We start from the raw sequence: 21376 nt of genomic DNA on the forward strand, positions 1-21376 counted from the left end.
AGTTAGTTAGCTACACCGCTACATGGTAAAACAATAGTGTGTAGTTCCAGTAGTTAGCTACACTGCTACATGGTAAAACAGTAGTGTGTAGTTCCAGTAGTTAGTTAGCTACACCGCTACATGGTAAAACAGTAGTGTGTAGTTCCAGTAGTTAGCTACACCGCTACATGGTAAAACAGTAGTGTGTAGTTCCAGTAGTTAGTTAGCTACACCGCTACATGGTAAAACAGTAGTGTGTAGTTCCAGTAGTTAGCTACACCGCTCCATGGTAAAACAGTAGTGTGTAGTTCCAGTAGTTAGTTAGCTACACTGCTACATGGTAAAACAGTAGTGTGTAGTTCCAGTAGTTAGTTAGCTACACCGCTACATGGTAAAACAGTAGTGTGTAGTTCCAGTAGTTAGCTACATGGTAAAACAGTAGTGTGTAGTTCCAGTAGTTAGCTACACCGCTACATGGTAAAACAGTAGTGTAGTTCCAGTAGTTAGCTACACCGCTACATGGTAAAACAGTAGTGTGTAGTTCCAGTAGTTAGTTAGCTACACCGCTACATGGTAAAACAGTAGTGTGTAGTTCCAGTAGTTAGCTACACCGCTACATGGTAAAACAGTAGTGTAGTTCCAGTAGTTAGCTACACCGCTACATGGTAAAACAGTAGTGTGTAGTTCCAGTAGTTAGTTAGCTACACCGCTACATGGTAAAACAGTAGTGTGTAGTTCCAGTAGTTAGCTACATGGTAAAACAGTAGTGTGTAGTTCCAGCAGTTAGCTACACCGCTACATGGTAAAACAGTAGTGTGTAGTTCCAGTAGTTAGTTAGCTACACCACTACATGGTAAAACAGTAGTGTGTAGTTCCAGTAGTTAGCTACACCTCTACATGGTAAAACAGTAGTGTGTAGTTCCAGTAGTTAGCTACATGGTAAAACAGTAGAGTGTAGTTCCAGTAGTTAGCTACACCGCTACATGGTAAAACAGTAGTGTGTAGTTCCAGTAGTTAGCTACACCTCTACATGGTAAAACAGTAGTGTGTAGTTCCAGTAGTTAGCTACATGGTAAAACAGTAGTGTGTAGTTCCAGTAGTTAGCTACACCACTACATGGTAAAACAGTAGTGTGTAGTTCCAGTAGTTAGCTACACCGCTGCATGGTAAAACAGTAGTGTGTAGTTCCAGTAGTTAGCTACACCGCTACATGGTAAAACAGTAGTGTGTAGTTCCAGTTGTTAGCTACACCGCTACACCACTACATGGGAAAACAGTAGTTACCCACTGAAAACACTACCTAGATTTGAATTTAGTTCAACTTACCACCAAGCTACTAGAAAATGTCTGTCTATCAGACTATAAACTCTAAAATCACAGAATATTTTGGAGGATGGGAGGTTATCCCCCCTCGTCTGTCTTTCACCTCTCTAACTCTCTGTGTTTGTCTGTCCTTGAATGGTACAATGTTTCATTGTGGATCTACATTAAGGATGCAGATATGTGGGAGAGAGAGAGAGTTGGAGCAAGTCTGTGTTGTTGTTGTTCAAAGCAAAATGTGGGAGAGAAGTACTGGAACAGTGATAATGACCTTTCTCCCCATCTATCTCTCTCTCCCTATCTCTCTCCCTCTCTCTCTCTCTCTACTCTCTCCATCTTTACTCTCTCCCTCTCTCTCTCTCTCTCTCTCTCTCTCATTCTACTCTCTCCATCTATCTCTCTCTCCTTCTCTCTCTCTCTACTCTCTCCATCTCTACTCTCTCCCTCTCTCTCTCTCTCTCTACTCTCTCCATCTCTACTCTCTCCCTCTCTCCCTCTCTCTCTCTCTCTACTCTCTCCCTCTCTCCCTCTCTCTCCCTCTCTCGCTCTCTATCATGACCACAGGACAGGAGACAGGGCGCCTGGCCAGAGAGAGAAGGAGGGAGAGAGGACACAAGAGGGTTTGTGTGCTGACATGTTTTGATATGGTATCGAGATGATATGGATTTGTGTAATGCAAAAGAGAAAATCTTTGAAAACAACTGAGGCCGAATGACACAGTGTTCTCTACACAGACAGAGACAAACAGTATGCAAAACACACCCACACGTCAATGAAACACACTTTCTGTTTTGGATCACAAGTGAATATGGAGGAATCTGAACAGAACACACACACACAGACACAGTACCATACACACACTCACACAGAGACACTGTACCTCTCTCTCAAACAGACACTGTACCTCTCTCCCAGACAGACACTGTACCTCTCTCCCAGACAGACACTGTACCTCTCTCCCAGACAGACACTGTACCTCTCTCCAAGACCGACACGGTACCTCTCTCAGACAGACACTGTACCTCTATTTCAGACAGGCACTGTACCTCTCTCTCAGACAGACACTGTACCTCTCTCTCAGACAGACACTGTACCTCTATTTCAGACAGACACTGTACCTCTCTCTCAGACAGACACTGTACCTCTCTCTCAGACAGACACTGTACCTCTCTCTCAGACAGACACTGTACCTCTCTCTCAGACAGAGACACTGTACCTCTCTCTCAGGCAGAGACACTGTACCTCTCTCAGGCAAAGACACTGTACCTCTCTCTCAGACAGAGACACTGTACCTCTCTCTCAGGCAGAGACACTGTACCTCTCTCTCTCAGACACAGACACTGTACCTCTCTCTCAGGCAGACACTGTACCTCTCTCTCAGACACAGACACCGTACCACACACACACACACACACACAGTACCATACACACACTCACACAGAGACACTGTACCTCTCTCTCAAACAGACACTGTACCTCTCTCTCAGACAGACACTGTACCTCTCTCAGACAGACACTGTACCTCTCTCAGACAGACACTGTACCTCTCTCTCAGACAGACACTGTACCTCTCTCAGACAGACACTGTACCTCTCTCAGACAGACACTGTACCTCTCACCCACACACAGACTGTACCTCTCTCCCAGACAGACACTGTACCTCTCTCCCAGACAGACACTGTACCTCTCTCTCAGACATACACTGTACCTCTCCCAGACAGACACTGTACCTCTCTCCCAGACAGAGACACTGTACCTCTCTCTCAGACAGACACTGTACCTCTCTCTCAGACAGACACTGTACCTCTCTCTCAGACAGACACTGTACCATACTCTCTCTCTCACCGTGAGGGAGGTGAAGGTCATGCACATTCCTCCGAAGCCGTTAAATGTCAGCGCGATGAAGATCAGGATTGACAGCTCTGTGGAGGAAGACGGAGACACCGTCAGACACAGACACACACACAGACACAGACACACGTATTCCCTTCAGACACACATACGCATAAACACAAATGGACAAACGTTCACACACACACATACACCCTAAAGATATACACACACACATACACCCTAAAGATATACACACACACACATAGTGATATGGCAGCTTGGTGATATGGTAGCTAGGTGATATGTTAGCTTGGTGATACGGTAGCTAGGTGATATGTTAGCTTGGTGATATGGTAGCCAGGTGATATGTTAGCTTGGTGATATGGTAGCTAGGTGACGTGGTAGCTAGGTGATATGGTAGCTATGTGATATGTTAACTAGGTGATATGTTGATATGATAGCTAGGTGACATGGTAGCTAGATGATATGGTAGCTATGTGATATGGTAGCCAGGTGATATAGTAGCTAGGTAATATAGTGATATGGTAGCTAGGTGATATAGTGATATGGTAGCAAGGTGAGATGGTAGCTAGGTAATATAGTGATATGGTAGCTAGGTGATATAGTGATATGGTAGCTAGGTAATGTAGTGACGGTGATATGGTAGCTATGTAATATAGTGATATGGTAGCTAGATAATATAGTGATATGGTAGCTAGGTAATATAGTGAGATGGTAGCTAGATGATATGGTGAGATGGTAGCTAGATAATATAGTGATATGGTAGCTAGGTAATATAGTGATATGGTAGCTAGGTGATATGGTAGCTGGGTAATATAGTGATATGGTAGCTAGGTAATATAGTGATATGGTATCTAGGTGATATGGTAGCTAGGTAATATAGTGAGATGGTGGTTAGGTAATATAGTGATATGTTATCAAGGTAATGTAGTGATGGTGATATGGTAGCTAGGTATTGTAGTGATACTAATATGTTATTTAGGTAATATGGTAGCTAGGTTATATGGTAGCTAGGTGATATGGTAGCTATGAGATATGGTAGCTATGTGATATGTTGATATGGTAGCTAGGTGATATGGTAGCTAGGTAATATAGTGAGATGGTAGCTAGGTAATATAGTGATATGATAGCTAGGTAATATAGTGATATGGTAGCTAGGTATTATAGTGATACTAATGTATTTTTTAGGTGATATGGTAGCTAGGTGACATGGTAGCTAGGTGATGTAGTGATCGTGACATGGTAGTTTGGTGACATTACAACTAGTTCATGTAGTAATAGTGATATGGTAGTTTGGTGACGTGGTAGCTTGGTGATGTAGTGATAGTGATATGGTAGTTTGGTGATAAGGTAGTTTGGTGACATGGTACTGTATGCTAGGTAGTCTACTCACCATCAGGGTTGTATGCTCCGTAGGCGATGAGAAGACAAGAGAAGGAGAAACAGGCACTGGAATACACACAAACAATACATCAATATCATATAGAGGATGTCTGGTTATTCTTTAAAAGTGCTTTCCTCACCATCTTAAATAAGCGTGCTCCATTCAAAAACTTTAGAACCAGGAACAGATATAGCCTTTGGTTCTCTCCAGACCTGTCTGCCCTTGACCAGCACAAAAACATCCTGTGGCATTCTGCATTAGAATCGAACAGCCCCCGCGATTTGCAACTTTTCAGACATTTGCATCCTGTAGTACAAACTCAAAAACATTCTGGGCCACTGTAAGCCCACAAGAGCACCTCCTCCCATCTGCCCAATGTACTGAGACTAGGAAACACTGTCACCACCGATAAATCCATGATAATTGAGAATATCAATAAGAATTTTTCTACGGCTTTCCATGCTTTCCACCTGGCTACCCCTACCCCAGTCAACAGCCCTGCACCACCCACAGCCTCCCCCATTTCTCCTTCACCCATATCTAGATAGCTGATGTTCTGAAAGAGTTGCAAAATCGGGATCCCTACAAATCAGCTGGGGTAGACAATCTGGACCAACTCTTTCTAAAATGATCCTCCAAAATTGTTGCCATCCCTATTACTGGCCTTTTCAACCTCTCTTTCGTATCGTCTGAGATCCCCAAAGATTGGAAAGCTGCCGCAGTCATCCCCCTCTTCAAAGGGGAGACACTCTAGACCCAAACTGCAAAAAGACCTATATCTATCCTACACTTCCTTTCAAAGGTCTTCCAAAGCCAAGTCAACAAACAGATCACAGACCATTTCGAATCCCACCGTACCTTCTCCGCTACGCAATCTGGTTTCCAAGCAGGTCATGGGTGCACCTCAGCCACGCTCAAGGTCCTAAACGATATCATAACCGCCATCGATAAGAGACAATACTGTGCCGCTGTATTCATCGATCTGGCCAAAGCGTTCGACTCTGTCAATAATCACATTCTTATCGGATGACTCAACAGCCTTGGTTTCTTAAATGACTGCCTCGGCTGGTTCACTAACTACTTCTCAGATAGAGTTTAGTGTGTCAAATCGGAGGGCCTGTTGTCTGGACCTCTGGCAGTCTCTATGCGGGTGCCACAGGGTTCAATTCTCTGGCCAACTCTCTTCTCTGTATACATCAATGATGTCGCTCTTGCTGCTAGTGATTCTCTGATCCACCTCTACGCAGACGACACCATTCTGTATACTTCTGGCCCTTCTTTGGACGATCCCCCTCTACACAGATGACATCATAAACCCCCACCTGAGATAAGGTGGGGCTTTACCTAACAAATATTTATAGAGAACCTGGAGCCAGTGGGTTTGGTGACGAGTATGAAGCGAGGGCCAGCCAACGAGAGCATACAGGTCGCAGTGGTGGGTAGTATATGGGGATTTAGTGATATGGGATGGCACTGTGATAGACTGCATCTAATTTGTTGAGTAGAGTGTTGGAGGCTATTTTGTAAATTACATCGCCGAAGTCGAGGATTGGTAGGATGGTCAGTTTTACAAGGGTAAGTTTGACAGCATGAGTGAAGGATGCTTTGTTGCGAAATAGGAAACCGATTCTAGATTTCATTTTGGATTGGAGATGCTTAATGTGAGTCTGGAAGGAGAGTTTACAGTCTAACCAGACACCTAGGTATTTGTAGTTGTCCACATATTCTAAGTCAGAGCCGACCAGAGAAGTGATGCTGGACGGGCGGGCAGGTGCAGGCAGCGATTGGTTGAAGAGCATGCACTTAGTTTTACTTGCATTTAAGAACAGTTGGAGGCCACAAAGGAGAGTTGTAAGGCATTGAAGCTCGTCTGGAGGTTTGTTAACACAGTGTCCAAAGAAGGGCCAGAAGTATACAGAATGGTGTCATCTGCGTAGAGGTGGATCAGAGAATCACCAGCAGCAAGAGCAACATCGCTGATGTATACATGTATACCACGGCTAAGGAATGTTCTTAGGCACGACGCAATGCCCCCGAGGTGCCTTATTGCTATTATAAACTGGTTACCAACGTAATTAGATGTTTTGTCATACCCGTGGTATACCACGACTGTCAGCCAATCAGCATACACCATGTAAACTCATACCACGTCAACTCACACCTGTTTAGCCATTTAAACCAACACAGACTGAACTCAGACTCCCCCTCCTCCACCCACTGTCCCTCCTCCTATCGCTCTCTCCTACCTGCCCAGCAGTCGTAGGTTGCGTGGTCCGTATTTGTCCATGACGATGCCCAGCGGCAGAGTGATGGCTGATAGAAGGAATGATCCCACTGTGAAGGCCAGGTTCAACATCTCATCCTGGTCCTTACAGATGAGCCAGCCGTTCATCCTCATAGGGCCATTGGGGTCCTGGGGGGCCAGGGGCCTCATCTCTACCCCATCCCCTAACCCCACCACACCCTCTGCCTCAGAGTAGTAATCACTGTAGTCATCATCGCCCTCTGGTGGGGGGAGGGGGACAGACAGGTTGGAGGAGGAGGTGTGGTTACCTAGAGGGAGGAAGGGTCAGTATCAGATATTATTCTCATTAATATTGTTATTGTTGTTTTTGTTGGTAATCCCATGTCCACTATTATTATTGCTGAGACAACAGAGAGAGAGAGAGAGATGCAGCATTGCACTTTACTCTGGGTGAATGAACCGTGAGGTAGAATGCCTCAGCAGATTAGCAGAGTAGCGTGGTAGTCAGGTGGTCAAGTGATGTTGTTCTGACACATGGTTCTGTGTTACTTGACATCACGGCCACTTCATGAAGATACTACTACCCTGTGCTGGGATTTTAAAATGGGACCATCGCGCTCTTACAGCAGTTTGGTTGGTGCGTAAAACCTGTCAATTCAGAATTCAAAAATATGTTGCATAAGGCTTTGTTTTAATGCGGCAGGGATAGCGTTCACATACTTTTCAGCTTTGCAGCCTTCTTCAGTGTGTAGGTACCATTTTTTTAATTCAAAACAGCGTTTGTAGGGAACACAGGTGAGCAACTGATGAGCAACAGGTACTTCTAATCAGGGTTGCCAATAATCTGCCAATCAGGGATGTGGCTTCTCTGGTATACCTGTACACAAGTTAGTCACAAAGAAATAAAGAATGATAGGACAGTCTATCCCCCTCTCCTCCCTCTGATCCCTGGTCTAGACTGTCCTGAATCTAGTTGATGGTCCCTGGTCTAGACTGTCCTGAATCTAGTTGATGATCCCTGGTCTAAACTGTCCTGAATCTAGTTGATGATCCCTGGTCTAGACTGTCCTGAATCTAGTTGATGCTCCCTGGTCTAGACTGTCCTGAATCTAGTTGATGATCCCTGGTCTAAACTGTCCTGAATCTAGTTGATGATCCCTGGTCTAGACTGTCCTGAATCTAGTTGATGATCCCTGGTCTAGACTGTCCTGAATCTAGTTGATGATCCCTGCTCTAGACTGTCCTGAATCTAGTTGATGATCCCTGCTCTAGACTGTCCTGAATCTAGTTGATGATCCCTGGTCTAGACTGTTCTGAATCTAGTTGATGATCCCTGGTCTAGACTGTCCTGAATCTAGTTGATGATCCCTGGTCTAGACTGTCCCGAATCTAGTTGATGATCCCTGGTCTAGACTGTCCTGAATCTAGTTGATGATCCCTGCTCTAGACTGTCCTGAATCTAGTTGATGATCCCTGGTCTAGACTGTCCTGAATCTAGTTGATGATCCCTGGTCTAGACTGTCCTGAATCTAGTTGATGATCCCTGCTCTAGACTGTCCTGAATCTAGTTGATGATCCCTGGTCTAGACTGTTCTGAATCTAGTTGATGATCCCTGGTCTAGACTGTCCTGAATCTAGTTGATGATCCCTGGTCTAGACTGTCCTGAATCTAGTTGATGATCCCTGCTCTAGACTGTCCTGAATCTAGTTGATGGTCCCTGGTCTAGACTGTCCTGAATCTAGTTGATTATCCCTGGTCTAGACTTTCCTGAATCTAGTTGATGATCCCTGGTCTAGACTGTCCTGAATCTAGTTGATGATACCTGGTCTAGACTGTCCTGAATCTAGTTGATGATCCCTAGGGAAACCTCAGCCACATGTGACCTCACCCTTCGCCCTCTAACTCTGATTAGAAACAGCTTAGTACACACACACCCTGCCTGTTCCGATAATACTAACCTCCCTTCTCTGATACCACCGGCCCTCTCTCAGCAAAAAAAACATGAGGAGGAGAGAAGAGAGGGGGAACAGATAAAAAGAGAAAAGATAGAGATAGTCGAGGTATTTGCATAGATATTATCTCTGCTTTACTGGGCCTTTATGAGTTCCTCTCTGGCACTATGCCATGCATGGATAAAGAGATACAATACACAGGAACGTGTTGTTATTGTCATATCAACGATAGATTAGGATTCAGTTTGAGAAATACTTCCACTGATCAAATATAGAAACATGAAAAGTATCTCTTTACTTCTGAAGTTAAAACATTCTTCACGACTCAACTTTATTAAATAAGAATCAAATGAAATAATAAGATCAACTCAATTGACTTTAGTCGACAGAGAGAGAGCAGAGACAGGGACAAGACAGAGGAAGAGAAAGAGAATGAGGAAGAGAAAGAGAATGAGGAACAAGTCAGAAGTTTTTAAAGAACAACGACAGAGGAAGAGAAAGATAAGAGTAACGTCAGAATTTTGACTTCCAGTAGGGACCGTGTGAGTCAGTCTGCAGGCACGCATGCACACACACACACACACACACAAGGTGGTGACTGTAAAAAGTGATGTGTTGTTTATGCTGAGTGAGGTGTATTTTGTAGCTGAGTCCAGCTGGTTAGGGTTCCAAGTCTACTTCCTGTTAACAGACCTTTGGAATGGAACAGCCAACCACGACCCACAAGACCTCGTCTCCCACATGCTGACTCTCCATTCTCTCATTCCTTTCTCTATCCATCTCTCTTTACCTCTCTCTCTCTCTATTCCTTTCTCTCTCTATATATATATAAACTCAAAGATAATTCCAAATAACTTCACAGTTCTTCATTGTAAAGGATTTCAACACTGTGTCCCATGCTTGTTCAATGAACCATAAACAATTAATGAACATGCACCTGTGGAACGGTTGTTAAGACACTAACAGCTTACAGACGGTAGGCAATTACGGTCACAGTTATGAAAACTTGGGACACCAAAGAGAACTTTCTACTGACTATGAAAAACACCAAAAGAAAGATGCCCAGGGTCTCTGCTCATCTGTGTGAACGTGCCTTAGGCATGCTGCAAGGAGGCATGAGGACTGCAGATGTGGCCAGGGCAAGAAATTGCAATGTCCGTACTGTGAGACGCCTAAGACAGCGCTACAGGGAGACAGGATGGACAGCTGATCGTCCTCGCATTGGCAGACCACGTGTAACAACACTTGCACAGGATCGGTATGTCCGAACATTACACCTGTGGGACAGGTACAGGATGGTAACAACAACTGCCTGAGTTACACCAGGAATGCACAATCCCTCCATCAGTGCTCAGACTGTCCACAATAGGCTGAGAGAGGCTGGACTGAGGGCTTGTAGGCCTGTTGTAAGGCAGGTCCTCACCAGACATCACCGGCAACAACGTCGCGTATGGGCACTAACCTACCGGTGCTGGACCAGACAGGACTGACAAAAAGTGCTCTTCTCTGACGAGTCGCGGTTTTGTCTCACCAGGGGTGATGGTCGGATTCGCGTTGTTCTTCAAAGGAATGAGTGTTACACCGAGGCCTGTACTCTGGAGCGGGATAGAGGTGGAGGTGGAGGTGGAGAGGTGGAGGGTCCGTCATGGTCTGGGGCGGTGTGTCACAGCATAATCGGACTGAGCTTGTTGTCATTGCAGGCAATCTCAACACTATGCGTTACAGGGAAGACATCCTCCTCCCTCATGTGGCACCCTTCCTGCAGGCTCATCCTGACATGACCCTCCAGCATGACAATGCCACCAGCCAAACTACTCGTTCTGTGTGTGATTTCCTGCAAGACAGACATGTCAGTGTCTTGCCATGGCCAGCGAAGAGCCCGGATCTCAATCCCATTGAGCACGTCTGGGACCTGTTGGATCAGAGGGTGAGGGCTAGGGCCATTCCCAGCAGAAATGTCTGGGAACTTGCAGGTGCCTTGGTGGAAGTGTGGGGTAACATCTCACAGCAAGAACTGGCAAATCTGGTGCAGTCCATGAGGAGGAGATGCACTGCAGTACTTAACGCAGCTGGTGGCCACACCAGATACTGACTGTTACTTTTAATTTTGACCCCCCCTTATTATGGAACTTGTTCAGTTTATGTCTCATGTCTTGATATGATAATACAAATATTTACACATGTTAAGTTTGCTGAAAATGAACGCAGTTGACAGTGAGAGGATGTTTCTTTTTATGCTGAGTTCATATTCATCTCTCTACTCCTCTCTCTCTCTCTCTCGCTCTCTGTACCACTCACATCCCTCTCTCTATACATCTCTCTCTACCTCTCTCGCTCTCTATTCCTCTCTCTCCATACCGCTCTCATCCCTCTCTCTATACATCTCTCTTTACCTCTCTCTCTCTATTCCTCTCTCTCTCTCTCTCTCTTTACCTCCCTCTCTCCATCCCTTATTCTTCAGAGTTTATCAGTGAACTTGAGACAATCCTCAGTAATGTTGGCCTCTGTATCTCTGCCTCACACACACATAACAAAGTAACAATGTATTGAGATAGAAATGTAATGTGTAGAACAGATATGATAGTCTGTCATGTAGAATAAAGGATCAGCTCTGTAGTGGAGAACAGATATGATAGTCTGTCATGTAGAATAAAGGATCAGCTCTGTAGTGTAGAACAGATATGATAGTCTGTCATGTGGAGTAAAGGATTGTGATCAGCTCTGTAGTGTAGAACAGATATGATAGTCTGTCATGTAGAATAAAGGATCAGCTCTGTAGTGTAGAACAGATATGATAGTCTGTCATGTGGAGTAAAGGATCAGCTCTGTAGTGTAGAACAGATATGATAGTCTGTCATGTGGAGTAAAGGATCAGCTCTGTAGTGGAGAACAGATATGATAGTCTGTCATGTAGAATAAAGGATCAGCTCTGTAGTGGAGAACAGATATGATAGTCTGTCATGTAGAATCAAGGATCAGCTCTGTAAAATCACACAACTTAAAATTACAATACACTTTCAGATTTCAATTTGTCATTGTGGGGTTTTGTGGGTAGATGGGTGTGATACATTTGTTTAAAAATCAATTTTGAATCCAGGCTCTAACACAACAAAATGTGAAATAAGTAAAGAGGTATGGATACAGACGAATTTCAACAAACGTCAATGCATCACAGCTGCATCATACGCGTTGCCATGGCAACGATACAGGACATCACCTGTGTCTCAACTACAGTCCCCCTCATCCTTTATCCCCTGGAACTGTCCAGTGCTTGTAGCATTCTATGGTCTCATTGACTGTTCTATTTTTCTCTAACACACACCGTTTCAATGTTTCTGTAACAATACATTTGATTCATCAACGGTCGTAATGATGGAGGATCATTTGATTTCCAGTTATGAAGTAAATGTTTTTTCAAAATCATTGACGAGAAAAGTATGGTCCCCACTATTGGGTATTTCACTGCACCCTCATATGCCATGTCTTTAAATATGCAGACACATGGATTAAAAGTACATTTACATTGTAAAACTTCTGACAGCCAACTGTCTAACTCCGCCCATAACTTTGGGACTTCATAGCTTTCCCAGAAGGCATGGATTATTGAGTCATTGTTAGTTTTACACTTAAGATATTACTCTGCCGTTGTGCTGTAGAATTTGTGAATTTTAGGGGACCTCCCTCCTAGACACCTGATGTTCCTGGGGTCCTCCTAGACACGTAATGTTCCTGGGGTCCCCCTAGACACGTGATGTTCCTGGGGTCCTCCCTCCTAGACACCTGATGTTCCGGGGGTCCTCCTAGACATGTAATGTTCCTGGGGTCCTCCCTTCTAGACACCTAATGTTCCTGGGGTCCTCCCTTCTAGACACCTAATGTTCCTGGGGTCCCCCCTCCTAAATACCTAATATTCCTGGGGTCCTCCTAGATACCTATTGTTCCTGGAGTCCTCCCTTCTAGACACCTATTGTTCCTGGGGTCCTCCTAGACACCTAATGTTCCTGGGGTCCTCCTTCCTAGACATCTAATGTTTCTGGGGTCCTCCCTCCTATATACCTAATGTTCCTGTGGTCCTCCTAGACACCTAATGTTCCTGGGGTCCTCCCTCCTAGACATCTAATGTTCCTGGGGTCCTCCCTCCTAGACATCCAATGTTCCTGGGGTCCTCCCTCCTAGACACCTAATGTTCCTGGGGTCCTTCTAGACACCTAATGTTCCTAGGGTCCTCCTAGATACCTATTGTTCCTGGGGTCCTCCTAGATACCTAATGTTCCTGGGGTCCTCCTAGATACCTAATGTTCCTAGGGTCCTCCTAGATACCTAATGTTCCTGGGGTCCTCCCTTCTAGACACCTAATGTTCCTGGGGTCCTCCTAGACACCTATTGTTCCTGGGGTCCTCCCTCATAGACACCTAATGTTCCTGTGGTCCTCCCTCATAGACACCTAATGTTCCTGGGGTCCTCCTAGACACCTAATGTTCCTGGGGCCCTCCTAGACACCTAATGTTCCTTGGGTCCTCCTAGACACCTAATGTTCCTGGTGTAATCTTAGACACATAGTGTTCCTGGGATCCTCCTTGGCACCTAATGTTCCTGGGGTCCTCCCTCCTAGACCCCTAATGTTCCTGGGGTCCTCCCTCCTAGACCCCTAATGTTCCTGGGGTCCTCCCTCCTAGACACCTAATGTTCCTGGGGTCCTCCTAGATACCTAATGTTCCTGGGTTCCTCCTAGACACCTAATGTTCCTGGGGTCTTTTTAGACACCTAATGTTCCTGGGGTCCTCCTTGATACCCATTGTTCCTGGGGTCCTCCCTCCTAGATCCTAATGTTCCTGGGGTCCTCCTAGACACCTAATGTTCCTGGGTTCTTCCTAGACACCTAATATTCCTGGGGTCCTCCCTCCTAGATACCTAATGTTCCTGGGGTCTATTAAGACACCTAATGTTCCTGGGGTCCTCCTAGATACCTAATATTCCTGGGGTCCTCCCTCCTAGATACCTAATGTTCCTGGGGTCCTCCCTCCTAGATACCTAATGTTCCTGGGGACCTCCCTCATGGACACCTAATGTTCCTGGGGTCCTCCTAGACATCTAATGATCCTGGGGATCTCCCTCATAGATAGCTAATGTTTCTGGGGTCCTCCCTTCTAGACACCTAATGTTCCTGGGGTCCTCCTAGATACCTAATGTTCCTGGGGACCTCCCTCATGGACACCTAATGTTCCTAGGGACCTCCCTCATAGATACATAATGTTCCTGGGGTCCTCCCTCCTAGACACCTAATGTTCCTGGGGTCCTCCTAGATACCTAATGTTCCTGGGGACCTCCCTCATAGATAGCTAATGTTCCTGGGGTCCTCCCTTCTAGACACCTAATGTTCCTGGGGTCCTCCTAGATACCTAATGTTCCTGGGGACCTCCCTCATGGACACCTAATGTTCCTAGGGACCTCCCTCATAGATACATAATGTTCCTGGGGTCCTCCCTCCTAGACACCTAATGTTCCTGGGGTCCACATAGACACCTAATGTTCCTGGGGACCTCCCTCATAGATAGCTAATGTTCCTGGGGTCATCCCTTCTAGACACCTAATGTTCCTGGTGTCCTCCTAGATACCTAATGTTCCTGGGGACCTCCGTCCTAGACACCTAATGTTCCTGGGGTCATTCCTTCTAGACACCTAATGTTCCTGGGGTCCTCCCTCCTAGACACCTAATGTTCCTGGGGTCCTCCTAGATACCTAATGTTCCTGGGGACCTCCGTCCTAGACACCTAATGTTCCTGGGGTCATTCCTTCTAGACACCTAATGTTCCTGGTGTCCTCCTAGATACCCAATGTTCCTGGGGACCTCCGTCCTAGACACCTAATGTTCCTGGGGTCCTCATAGGCACCTGATGTTCCTTTACATTTCTTTATACATTTCTGGAATGTGTAATGTTTCATCTTTCTAATACAGCCTTTAATATCTGTGTGAGAGGTGAATGATGTCAGAGAGAGAGACTGTTACAGAGATGTTCATGTGTTAATGTAGAAACCACTCACATTCAGGAGAGCGTGAAACACAGTTCTCACGTTCACATTACTCTGAATAATCACCCTGCTACAAGTTGTGGAGATGTGTATTAACGTTTGTGGAGAAGTTAATTGAATGTTGTGGAGAAGTTAATTGAATGTTGTGGAGAAGTTAATTGAAGGTTGTGGAGAAGTTAATTGAAGGTTGTGGAGAAGTTAATTGAATGTTGTGGAGAAGTTTAATGAAGGTTGTGGAGAAGTTCATTGAAGGTTGTGGAGAAGTTTAATGAAGGTTGTGGAGAAGTTCATTGAAGGTTGTGGAGAAGTTTAATGAAGGTTGTGGAGAAGTTCATTGAAGGTTGTGGAGAAGTTCATTGAAGGTTGTGGAGAAGTTTAATGAAGGTTGTGGAGAAGTTCATTGAAGGTTGTGGAGAAGTTCATTGAAGGTTGTGGAGAAGTTCATTGAAGGTTGTGGAGAAGTTTAATGAAGGTTGTGGAGAAGTTTATAAAAGGTTGTGGAGAAGTTTAATGAAGGTTGTGGAGAAGTTCATTGAAGGTTGTGGAGAAGTTTATAAAAGGTTGTGGAGAAGTTTAATGAAGGTTGTGGAGAAGTTCATTGAAGGTTGTGGAGAAGTTCATTGAAGGTTGTTGAGAAGTTTATAAAAGGTTGTGGAGAAGATTGTTAAAGGTTGTGGAGAAGAGAGGACCTGAGCCCTAGGACCATGCCTCAGGACTACCTGGCATGATGACTCCTTGCTGTCCCCAGTCCACCTGGTCATGCTGCTGCTACAGTTTCAACTGTTCTGCCTGCAGCTATGGAACCCTGACCTGTTCACCGGACGTGCTACCTGTCCCAGACCTGCTGTTTTCAACTCTCTAGAGACAGCAGGAGCGGTAGAGATACACTTAATGATCGGCTATGAAAAGCCAACTGACATTTACTCCTGAGGTGCTGACTTGCTGCATCCTCGACAACTACTGTGATTATTATTATTTGACCATGCTGGTCATTTATGAACATTTGAACATCTTGGCCATATTGTTATAATCTCCACCCAGCACAGCCAGAAGAGGACTGGCCACCCCACATAGCCTGGTTCCTCTCTAGGTTTCTTCCTAGGTTTTGGCCTTTCTAGGGAGTTTTTCCTAGCCACCATGCTTCTACACCTGCATTGCTTGCTGTTTGGGGTTTTAGGCTGGGTTTCTGTACAGCACTTTGAGATATCAGCTGATGTAAATACATTTGATTTAATTTGATTTGATCAAAGGTGGTGCTCTTACCTTCTCCATTGCACATGTAGGAGTAGTAGCCTTCAGACTTGAGCATGATGAGTAGTGATCCCCAGCCCAACAGGACAGCTGAGAACAGCAGGTTTTCTATGATGGCTGTCACCGCCATCCACCACCGCCTGGCAAATGCTGTGGCCAGGGACGGAGCCATGACCAGACAGGAGTGGAGAATAGGGAGAGAGAAATGGGGAGTCTAGAGGCCTGAGGTCGAAGTTCAGAGAACGGGGAGTCTAGAGGCCTGAGGTCGAAGTTCAATGAACGGTGAGTCTAGAGGCCTGAGGTCAAAGTTCAGAGAACTGGGAGTCTAGAGGCCTCAGGTCAAAGTTCAGAGAATGGGGAGAGCTGAAAGTGAGGAGAAGTGAGTGAAGCAGCAAATGTTTAGTGACAAGAGACCCTCAGCTAGTAGTCTGGTGATCAGGGTTCACAGGTCTGTGGAGACAGAGAGACAGAGAGAGACAGAGAGGGAGGGAGAGAGAGAGAGTGAGAGAGAGAGAGAGAGAGAGAGACAGAGAGTGAGAGAGAGAGAGATATTATTCCAGCCGTTCTGAACACTGGGCAGTGGTTGTTGAAAATTCAATATGATCCCAGTTACAGCACATGTATATGGATTACTGCTACGTTATAGATGCTCATGGTCCTCTATATTATTGAAGTGTCTGACAGTTGATGACCACCAGAGGAACCTTCGCTGCCCCCCCCCCCCCCCACCCCATTACATCTCACAACTCTAAAGGTGAAACCATGTGACCACGTGGTTCTTTGACCTTCAGGCTGATTCATATGCAACTCTCTCTCTTTTCTCCCGCTCTCTCTTCATGATGGTGAGAGTCCTTCTTTTCCTCCCCTTACACTCTTTCTCAACCTCTTCCCCCCTCCCTCTGCCCCTCAGCTATAGGACACATGGACACACACTGACCTGGTGTAATTACCTAGGTAACACCTCTAGATTATATTGTAGATAGTTACACATTAACAGCAGTGACACGTCGGTAGCCCATGTTCAGCTACAGTATCAAAGTCTCCCACAACAGTCAGTGTAAGAGGGGAGAGTTAGTTTCGCGCTGGTGACAATAACTGACTTCTGTTCAGTGTGGGAACTGATGAAGGATAAACTGGGCTGGCTGGCTGGTTGGCTCTCTCTCCCTCTCTCTCTCTCTCTCTCTCTCTCTCTCACTCTCTCATTCCTTCCCCTCCCTCACTACCCTCTCTCACTCTCTCTCGTTCCTTCCCCTCCCTCACTACCCTCTCTCTCTCTCTCTCTCTCTCTCTCTCACTCTCTCACTCTCTCGTTCCTTCCCCTCCCTCACTCACCTCTCTCTCCCCCCTCTCCTTCATCCCATCCCTCACTCCCCTATCTCTCGCTCTCTCTCCCCTCTCTCTGTCTTTCCTTCCCCTCCCTCCCTCCCTCCCCCCTCTCTCTCTCTAACTCTCTCTCTCTCAATACATTATCTGCCCAACGGTGCATCCCATCCGCAGCACAATAGCACTGCAAACAAATGCCAGACAAACAAACTGATGGTTTGTGACCCGTCGGCACTCTTCTAATCATAACTCCGGAGACAAAACTGCTTGAGAGAATAAGGACAAACCATTAGCTCATAATGACCTAGACAGTTAGTGGACAGCTGAATTCAGCAACATGGTCCATTAATACATTCTGTTGCCCAGATCTTCTTCTTTTAAACTCGGGTCCACATACCTCACGCCCAGAGAAATACATGGGCTACACGGTTTCACCAATGGAAGTACAAAGACGAGTTATTCCAAGCTTCTATATCTTATTATTTACACGGAAAAAGAATAACAAGAAATAACAGTAACTCCATAGCCCATTAATTAACATACAACATTAACACCTATTGTAATCTATTCATCATAGACAGTTTGTACTAACAGTATCCTAAGTGAAGACAGGTATGACTCCATTACAGGTAAGTTACCTACCGGTAGCCTAGTCCCTGATACACACAGGAGTTCAGTTGGATGTTGTTCAGAACTCTTCTGAGGGCTTCTTGTCTTGATATGGTCCTGGTCAGTCGTACTGGCATCTTGACGGGGAAGTCTTTTATACGCACCCTGAATCTCTATCTTACTATTGGCTTTCTGAGGTCCTGCTGGAAAACTGCTGCAGCCAATCAGAGCTTCCCCTCACAGTCGCCCTCTACGGGGTCCACGGAGCAAAGGAGAGAGACAGAGAGCTGAGGTACAGGAAATATATTGACAAAGATTGTGTTTTGATTCAGATAGCTTAAATGATTTGGTACTGGGCATTTATAAAAGTGAAGTCATTTCATTGTATATATTTAGCCAGGATAATCTACTCAGCAATAACTGACGATGTTTATCAGGGAATCCTGCATTCCAATAGTAAAGTCAAACAGTCACAGAAACAGAAAGACAAAGCAGAGCAGAGATGAGGATGGAATCTATCTATATATATATCTACATCTATCTCTCTATATATACAGTATAAATATATACATATCTATCTACAGCATATATCTATCTATATATATATCTACAGCATCTATATATCTACAGCATCAATCTATCTATATATATATATATATATATATATATATATATACAGTATATATATATATATATATATATATCTACAGCATATATCTATCTGTATATATCTACAGCATCTATCTATAGCATATGTCTATCTATATATATATATACAGTGCCTTGCGAAAGTATTCGGCCCCCTTGAACTTTGCGACCTTTTGCCACATTTCAGGTTTCAAACATAAAGATATAAAACTGTATTTTTTTGTGAAGAATCAACAACAATCAAACACAATCAAACACAATCATGAAGTGGAACGACATTTATTGGATATTTCAAACTTTTTTAACAAATCAAAAACTGAAAAATTGGGCGTGCAAAATTATTCAGCCCCTTTACTTTCAGTGCAGCAAACTCTCTCCAGAAGTTCAGTGAGGATCTATGAATGATCCAATGTTGACCTAAATGACTAATGATGATAAATACAATCCACCTGTGTGTAATCAAGTCTCCGTATAAATGCACCTGCACTGTGATAGACTCAGAGGTCCGTTAAAAGCGCAGAGAGCATCATGAAGAACAAGGAACACACCAGGCAGGTCCAAGATACTGTTGTGAAGAAGTTTAAAGCCGGATTTGGATACAAAAAGATTTCCCATGCTTTAAACATCCCAAGGAGCACTGTGCAAGCGATAATATTGAAATGGAAGGAGTATCAGACCACTGCAAATCTACCAAGACCTGGCCGTCCCTCTAAACCTTCAGCTCATACAAGGAGAAGACTGATCAGAGATGCAGCCAAGAGGCCCATGATCACTCTGGATGAACTGCAGAGATCTACAGCTGAGGTGGGAGACTCTGTCCATAGGACAACAATCAGTCGTATATTGCACAAATCTGGCCTTTATGGAAGAGTGGCAAGAAGAAAGCCATTTCTTAAAGATATCCATAAAAAGTGTCGTTTAAGGTTTGCCACAAGCCACCTAGGAGACACACCAAACATGTGGAAGAAGGTGCTCTGGTCAGATGAAACCAAAATGGAACTTTTTGGCAACAATGCAAAACGTTATGTTTGGCATAAAAGCAACACAGCTCATCACCCTAAACACACCATCCCCACTGTCAAACATGGTGGTGGCAGCATCATGGTTTGGGCCTGCTTTTCTTCAGCAGGGACAGGGAAGATGGTTAAAATTGATGGGAAGATGGATGGAGCCAAATACAGGACCATTCTGGAAGAAAACCTGATGGAGTCTGCAAAAGACCTGAGACTGGGATGGAGATTTGTCTTCCAACAAGACAATGATCCAAAACATAAAGCAAAATCTACAATGGAATGGTTCAAAAATAAACATATCCAGGTGTTAGAATGGCCAAGTCAAAGTCCAGACCTGAATCCAATTCGAGAATCTGTGGAAAGAACTGAAAACAGCTGTTCACAAATGCTCTACATCCAACCTCACTGAGCTCGAGCTGTTTTGCAAGGAGGAATGGGAAAAAATGTCAGTCTCTCGATGTGCAAAACTGATAGAGACATACCCCAAGCGACTTACAGCTGTAATCGCAGCAAAAGGTGGCGCTACAAAGTATTAACTTAAGGGGGCTGAATAATTTTGCACGCCCAATTTTTCAGTTTTTGATTTGTTAAAAAAGTTTGAAATATCCAATAAATGTCGTTCCACTTCATGATTGTGTCTCACTTGTTGTTGATTCTTCACAAAAAAATACAGTTTTATATCTTTATGTTTGAAGCCTGAAATGTGGCAAAAGGTCGCAAAGTTCAAGGGGGCCGAATACTTTCGCAAGGCACTGTATATATATATCTACAGCATCTATCTATAGCATATATCTATCTATATCTATATCTATCTACAGCATCTATATATATATATCTATATCTATATACAGTGGGGAGAACAAGTATTTGATACACTGCCAATTTTGCAGGGTTTGTCACGATCGTCGTAAGAAGTGGACCAAAGCGCAGCATGGTATGAATGCATTCTTTTATTGAATGACGAAAAAACACGAAGTAAACTGAACAAGCTAACAAAACAGCGTGACTGCTAATGAAACATAGTGCTAACATGCAACTAGACATAAACAATAACCCACGAAATACCCAAAGAAGATGGCTGCCTAAATATGGTTCCCAATCAGAGACAACGATAAACACCTGCCTCTAATTGAGAGCCAATCTAGGCAACAATAGACCTACATAAACACCTAGATGGAAACAACCCCATAAATCTACAAAACCACTATACAGTTCAAACACCCTAGATGAGACAAAAACACACATACCACCTTCGTCACACCCTGACCTAACCAAAATATATAAAGAAAACAAAGAATACTTAGGTCAGGGCGTGACAGTACCCCCCCCCCCCACAAAGGTGCGGACTCCGGCCACAAAAACCTAATCTAAAAGGGGAGGGTCCGGGTGGGCATCATTCATGGCGGCGGCTCGGGTGCGGGACGTAGACCCCACTCTACCATTGCCCTCTTCAAGGGCCTCTTCAGAGGGACGACCCTCGCCTCCAACCTAGGGTCTAAGATCCAAATTAAAGGCCCCACTGGACTGAGGGGCAGCTCCGGACTGAGGAGCAGCTCCGAACAGAGGGGCAGCTCCGGACTGAGGGGCAGCTCTGGACTGAGGGGCAGCTCCGGACTGAGGGGCAGCTCCGGACTGAGGGGCAGCTCCGGACTGAGGGGCAGCTCCTGGCTGGCTGACGGCTCTGGCAGCTCCTGGTTGGCTTACAGCTCTGGCAGCCCCTGGCTGACTGAGGGCTCTGGCAGCTCCTGGCTGGCTGACGGCTCTGGG

The 21376-nt window shown here is 44.9% G+C and overlaps 1 protein-coding gene across 1 annotated transcript in view; it reads right to left on the reverse strand.

Moving 5' to 3' along the window:
• Positions 1-18092, reverse strand: part of LOC109884815 (large neutral amino acids transporter small subunit 4) — a 38848-nt gene extending 20756 nt beyond the window's left edge. The window contains exons 1-5 of the mRNA XM_031807763.1: positions 17982-18092; positions 16029-16466; positions 6784-7090; positions 4547-4602; positions 3145-3221 (exon numbers count right to left, since the gene is read on the reverse strand). Of these exons, the coding sequence (XP_031663623.1) occupies positions 3145-3221; positions 4547-4602; positions 6784-7090; positions 16029-16188 (600 nt within the window). The 5' untranslated portion in view covers positions 16189-16466; positions 17982-18092. The remainder of the gene's footprint in view (positions 1-3144; positions 3222-4546; positions 4603-6783; positions 7091-16028; positions 16467-17981) is intronic.
• Between the last annotated feature and the right edge of the window lie 3284 nt (positions 18093-21376).

Source organism: Oncorhynchus kisutch, linkage group LG28, assembly GCF_002021735.2.
Source record: "Oncorhynchus kisutch isolate 150728-3 linkage group LG28, Okis_V2, whole genome shotgun sequence".
NCBI classification, from domain to species: domain Eukaryota; kingdom Metazoa; phylum Chordata; class Actinopteri; order Salmoniformes; family Salmonidae; genus Oncorhynchus; species Oncorhynchus kisutch.